The sequence below is a fragment of the Aptenodytes forsteri genome, unplaced genomic scaffold (assembly GCF_000699145.1).
Source record: "Aptenodytes forsteri isolate BGI_AS27 unplaced genomic scaffold, ASM69914v1 Scaffold80, whole genome shotgun sequence".
Classification (NCBI taxonomy): Eukaryota; Metazoa; Chordata; class Aves; order Sphenisciformes; family Spheniscidae; genus Aptenodytes; species Aptenodytes forsteri.
Window position 1 is genome coordinate 1,029,417 of NW_008795026.1, and position 6,970 is coordinate 1,036,386.

Sequence of the window (6,970 nt, forward strand, 5' to 3'; positions counted from 1 at the left end):
CAAACAGGCTGGAGCACTTGAGCAGCTCTCTTCTCCTTCCAGGTCCTACATACATCCACATGCCTAGCTTCTCTCACAGCAATATATATCCCCCAGGCAGGGAGGAGGAGGAGGGATGAGCCGCATCTTCCCCTACTGATCCACACAGTGGGTAAAAACCTAAGGAAGAATGTAGACCTGTCTTTGCTTTTCCTATTTTTTTTATTTAGATGTTACTTACACCCTTTGTAGTTGTCACATCTACGTCCATTTTATGCCTTAACCTCTCCAAGTAAAAATAAAGCAAGCTCCCATCAAACTCGGGCAAAAGTAGAATTTATAGGAGATTAACATTTCCAACGTGAAACTCTTAAAAATGTCTCTGGCTACATTACAGCACAAAAGGCATCTTTCCTCTGTGCCAGCCTGCAGTCCCTTACAAAAAGCTCTGGAAGTTCAGCAAAGCATTGAAACCCACTGGTAGCACTGAAACCCACTGGTACCATGACATCGTATTTGAGCCTCCTGGCCAGGAAGATGAGCACTGAAAATACAGCTTGTATCGATATCATTCAATAGAATAGACACATGAAGACTTCAGAGATGCTGCTGAGCGTTTTTGCGAGATTTTCCAGCCAGGCCTCCACTGCTGAGAGGAATCAAACAGTATACAATCCTTACTAGCAATCCAGGTGGGGTCTTTAAACATCTAAATTGGCTTGCTCATTAGCTCTATCGGCCGTGCTCTTATTTCAGCTTGGAAGATTCCTGCCCCTTTCTGGATATACTTATGAACTGGGATATGGGAACACAGACAACCACCCAACTGGGTAGACAGAGACCCAACTTCATCGTGAGAGTACCCACTGCCCCGGAGTTGTATGAGGATGGATGGGGTCAGAGCAGGTCGGGAGCCCATAGCAGACACTAAACCTATTCCCTGTCCCACTATCAGTCCCCATACGGGCTCAGCAGCCCTCAAGAGCTAGGAGCTCATACCCTCTGCTCTGTCCCTCAAACAGGCTGGAGCACTTGAGCAGCTCTCTTCTCCTTCCAGGTCCTACATACATCCACATGCCTAGCTTCTCTCACAGCAATATATATCCCCCAGGCAGGGAGGAGGAGGAGGGATGAGCCGCATCTTCCCCTACTGATCCACACAGTGGGTAAAAACCTAAGGAAGAATGTAGACCTGTCTTTGCTTTTCCTATTTTTTTAAAAAAAAAGGAAAATGTTAAATCTTGTGGACAGAAACACTACAAATATAATTCAAAGTAATCCATCCGAAATTCTCCATTGGGTAGGGTTGAGTAATGGACAAATTCACTCCCCAAATTAACATTTCCATATCCAGGACTGCTTAAAGCGGGATTTTTAATGGAAAATGTAATACTGAGCACCAACCATGGTGGTCATTGCCAACAACTCTTCCAACTCAAAATTTAGCAGAAAACAAAGGCGCGCTTCCTTACAGAGTGAGTATTTAAGATTCAACATATACAAAAAATGCGGGCTAGAACTAATTTGCAACCATTTTCATATGTCTGAATGATGACTTTTACAAGATAGTAAAACTCATAAATTAAATGTTCCGTGATGGAAAAATAAGCTTCCCATAGTTAAACCTATCTACCAGGCAAACAGGAACAACATCTTTCACCAACACTGACCAAATAAGCGAGTTTCATTTCTCTCAGCTTTCGCTTTCTCAGCATTTTACTTTCGTATCACTTTAAAGAAACAAACATGGACCCGTTATCCAGAGGCTTATTTGTAATGTTCAGATTAAATTCTGAAAGATGAAGTGTAGCATCGATCACACTGCATTTTACTGATTAGCTCAGAAAATGCTATTTGCATTTCTGAATACTGAATTGGCAAAATGTAGGTCAACTTTGTTTTTTTAAAGGCATGTTAAACTTCTGAACGCTTTAGTTAAATCTCTGCATTGAAACAAATATGAATTTGAGACGACATGCACTATGAAGAAATGATAATGCTGCAGCTTACAGACATGGGCTGAATATTAGATATTCATGCAAATTATCATTCACATTACTGCCAGTACACTTCAGCTTGTTAACTGCTACCCTAAATCAAATCTTGGGTTACTACAGGTTACTACAGTCTCCCTGGAACATAAAACCTACTGTATGGTTACGCTGGTTTCATATAACAACTATGTCATTAGTTAATGATTTAAAATTTTACCCTCTGTGAGCAACTCACATTCCAATCTAGTGCTGGAGTGGTTTCCACTTTTTTTTTTTTAATGCTACTTTAAAGTTAAAATTCTGAAGTTAATATTATAAAAATTTGTTGAGACAATGTCTCAGGAACGTTAACCTATGTTCAAATGTTTGAGTACTCTGAAAACCGGTGATGTAATGGCAAAAAAATATACAAAATATTTTCATATATTTTCAAAATGCTTTTTACTGAAGACACAATTAAAGACACTTATTTTGGCTTTTAAGTTGAGATCTTAAGAACTTGCTATTTGAAATGATAATGAATACTGGTCTCATTGCTGGTTTTTCCCAATTTTATTTGAAAGAAAGGAAGGCAAAAAAGTTTGCCTGTTTGTGAAAACATCCTCGGGGAATTACACTGTTCATTAAAAAAAATTATAATGGTTTACGTTCCACTGTGAACCTTTTTCAAATAATTTATTGCAGAAGAAAATACACTTCTGTAGGGACACTAAAACATTCAGTTACTCTAAATAACTGAAAATAGATGCTCAGCTGACAGACAAATTTTGTAGAAATCAGGAAAGATGTATCAGAAAAGAGAAAACACAACACCACAGCCTGAAGGATTTGGTACCTGAAGGAGGACTGGACTATCATTATGCTACTACTTAACTTGGCACATGGAAACAACCAAGAATTTACATCATTTATGAGGATCAAATTAAAGCATGTAGGTAAAAAAGGGCAATTCACTTCTTTGGACGGAATGCCTATTACCCATCCGTGATCACACCCTCTAAGTGACACTCAGTACAAAGACTTGCCAGCATTGCACTGTTTTCTATAGATTTAACTGTACAGATTTTACATGAGGCCACTGTTCAACTAATTAATAAGAATTAATACTTTCCTTATAAAATAAACAGTTGATTTTATCTGTAGAACTGATTATACGGAGATTCAGATTTTCAGTTTTCCTTTGTAGTTTTTATTTATATGTTTTCTTAGTTGCTCACATTTACCGCTGATATAACAAACCCCTTTTCACATACTTATGTCTCCATTTTAATTTCAAGTTACAAGTCTTGTTAATGCTTCCAGTTTCCAGAAGTGCCAAATGACCACAACATAAAAATATTTCTGCGAAGAACTACTCTTTTTGTTACTTAAAAAACTAACAGGGAATTAAATTGTCCATGAATTTAGTGCTCAAAATATTTTTAATCAGCTACGTATCACTTCCAATTGGGAGAACGTAAGTTTCTATTTCCCAGAACTAATTTAACAACACAGATAGGGACCAAAATCCTCTAGCAGCACGAACACTGCAGGCATTTCAGAACAAACATTACAATACTAATAAAATACGATTGTAGCAACTTTCCACATTCAGCTTTCATTTTGACAGACAACTAAATACAGGGCACCACCATGTGGCAACGTATTAGGGAATGGTTCTTGTACCAAGATCTGTTTTTTTCCACCTTTGAAATTTTTTACTATTTGTTAAAAATAAATGTTAACAATTCCATCTTAGTATTAGTAAGCTCTTCTTTAACAAGTTGTCACAGCTGCACTTATCTCAAAAGCTAATTTTTAATACATCTGGATTAGCAAGAAAATATTTGGGCATTTTTATTTGTAAAGCACAGTATTTACTCAAAGACATAATTGCCCCATGACCAGAGAACAGCTCTGTTTCTTGCCAATCGCGCTCCCTTGCACAAGAGAAATCGGGCATAAGCATATACTGTACATCAAGCTCCTTCTAAAACATAAATACATTAAAAGAAATAAATCAAGCTAAATGCTGGACTCACGGCTGATTAAAAGCTTCAAAAAAATCTTGGGGGAAAAAAAAATCACTTAAAGGTATACACATGCATTATTTAGCAGTTGCTCAGCTACTGTAAAACTGCTTCTCTCCAGCTTAACAACAAGAAAAAATCAATTTTTTCCATGAGAAACATCAACAGAAGGTCCCAAAAACCCTAAGAAAACCCTGACTCCTGAAGCCACGACATGCCAGTTAGTATCCTGGAACATATTTCTGCAGCCAAATGCTAAACTCGGAGGAAAAAGCAGGTTTTCATTAAACTGGACAGCCTCTGCTCACATTAGTACAGTGCTGTTGCAATTCCCTGTATTACAAAATTTCAGAAGATCGGCTCAGATGATTCTTGTATTCGTTAAATAAAGAGTTAATTCATTATGCCTTAACAAATGTGTTAGCCATTTTGTACCAATGCATTCAGTTCAATCTGAATTAGCAATGAAGACTCACTTTAAACATCAGTCTCCCGCTAAGAACCTATCTGTATTCACCATCTCAGCTTCGGGCTCTCTCGTAGCTCACCGGACCTAAAGGCTTTGCTAAAACTTAAGAAATCTAGCAGAAAATTGGGTGACACGATATGCAACCACGCAAGGAAGGTAGGCAGTGCAATGGGTTTTCACAAGCTCCGTACCTCGAGCAGTGGGAAAACCTGTAGCGGACAAGGTAAGAGCAAGCAACACTCTCCTTCCAGAGTCCAGGACGGACAGACCTGCAATTCTCTTTCTGCAAAAGTTGCTCTGGCGTGACTTGAGAGTCTCACCACAGAGCACACAGTCAATCCAAAGCATGTACTTTAACCACATTAAAAAAAAAAAAACAACACCTAGAAAAAACATTAATCCACCTCCTGTATTAAGATCATGCTGAAGTTTCCTCTGGTCTCAAACTCCAACTACCCTCCTTCCGCTCTCTCCCAGCCCACCCTTGCTAACACGCAGCCTGAAAAGCCCCTGCTATGCAATTAAGACCATTGTGATTTTCTGCCGAAGACAAACCAATAGCAAGAACACAATGCATATTATGCAAGTTACTGCATAGTTATGCAAGTTATATGCATATTTTCGCTACGCAGCACAGCTCACTGGACCGAGGACTCTGAAGACACTTGTTTGATGTGGATGTTAACTCTTATTTTGAGCTGTCAAATTTTCCTCTACTTGTCTCAACTGGCTTTTTTTACAGTAAAATTTCAACCAGCCGCTAACAATGTTAATGAAGGTCTTCCATACGTACAATAATATAGGCCGTAAAGACCACAACAACATCTGAGCACAGTATCACGTACGTCTACTCCAAACCAGGTCTTAGCAGACATCATAGGCAGAGCACCAGCACCTTACTTACTGTAGATACCCCACGCTCAACGTTGCCAAAACAGAGGAAAACATCAGAAATCTCTTGAGACAAACAAGGCCTCGTGGTGGAGGCATCACTTCACAAGCGATATGAATTAAAGAGAGTTACATGAGCACTCCTATACTGAACAAAAAAATAATTTTTCCTTCAAACACCCCCCAACCTGATGGCTTTTTTTTTTTAAATCTACCTCCATACTTCTTCTGCAGTCAGCATTGGTGAGATGAGAAGACAGATATTTCACGTACAGCCTTTCATTCGAAAGTAACAGGAAGCAACTTCTCCAACGATACAGGACCCCTCACTATTTACAAGACGAGCCACACAAAAATGGAAGCTTTCTGGATACTAAAAGCATTGATTTTAGGGGGAGATATATCAATCTACCATTTTTAGAAGACCACTCAGAGGTCTATTACCATACCTACTAGGGAACGTCGCCACACACTCTACTTCTGATTTCTGTCCTTTCTCCCCTTTTTACCAGCACTGCCTGTAACAAACCATAAACTCGACATCCAAATAACTTCCAAATCTGTCAAGCAATCACACACAACTCCCCAGAACTTGAACCCTGCTGCTTACCCGTACCTTTCTCATTGCCAGCTGTAAGGACACAACCACTTACAGCCCAAGGACCCTCCGAGCTTCCAAAAGGAAACAAGGTTAAGGGCAATCCTCAACGTCTAGACTTTTGAGGAGAAACAGCTCCTTCGGCCAGGCTGGATTCATCTTATTTTGGAGTAAAATGCAACCTAAGTGTGAAGCCTGACGCAAGCAACAACTATTTATCTACAGAGTAAATACAGCCCGCTTTTAAAAGTAGCCCATGTTTCTTTCTGAGGCACACAAGTATCCTCCAACAACAAACCTCAAAGCTACACAGGTTCTTAAACACGAGGCAGGGAGAAATACAGGAAAGCAGAGAGAAATCAGGAATCCCTTTTTTCCAGAAAAGGGGGGGCGGGGAAGAAAATCTTTACAGCTGAGATTTCAAAACCTTCCAACACATCCAGCACATCCAGGTATCCTTTCCCTGCAGCAGGGCACTAACTGCAAAGTGACAACCTTACAAAGTTACCTCGCCGACCCTCACCGAATAAGAATATTTTCTTTAAATAACTGCTGATTAAACTCAATATTTAAACACTGTAAGAAGTTCTCAGCTGTATCCAGCAAGCAGTTTCAGAAACCTTCATGCAAATATCTTCATCCCACAAAAAAAACCCCCAAACCCAACAAGCCCTCCTCTATTCCCAGCAGCCTAGAGAGAGGATTATACGGTCACTGAAGAATGCAAGTTGTTACTACGTGCATTTTTAAGCAGCGATTTCCAGAAAGAAAAAAAAAAATGATGGAGAAAGAGAGATGGCAGCTCACCTTTATCCTGAGTGCAGGACAGGATCTCCTCCTCTTTGGGGTTAGTCACCTGGGTGATAATGGACGGGTTGTCCATGGAAACAGAGTGAGATTTCACCTGGCTATTTCCCTCCCAGAGGCAGGCTCGTGTGCGGGGGGGATTTGTTTGTTTGTTTAAAAATCAATATGCAGATTTGTATTTAAAAAAGAAAAAAAAAAGACCAACAAAAAACCAAACTCCTCC

General features: G+C 39.6%; 1 protein-coding gene across 4 annotated transcripts in view; it reads right to left on the bottom strand.

The window, feature by feature from the left end:
* CTDSPL (CTD small phosphatase like) overlaps positions 1-6,933 on the bottom strand; it is an 85,224-nt gene extending 78,291 nt beyond the window's left edge. For all 4 annotated transcript variants that reach the window (XR_657390.2, XM_009275933.2, XM_009275932.2 and 1 more), the window contains exon 1: positions 6,748-6,933. Coding sequence is in view for 3 of the 4 variants with exons in the window: in XM_009275933.2 (XP_009274208.1) it covers positions 6,748-6,823 (76 nt within the window). In the remaining variant the exon portion in view is untranslated. The remainder of the gene's footprint in view (positions 1-6,747) is intronic.
* Between the last annotated feature and the right edge of the window lie 37 nt (positions 6,934-6,970).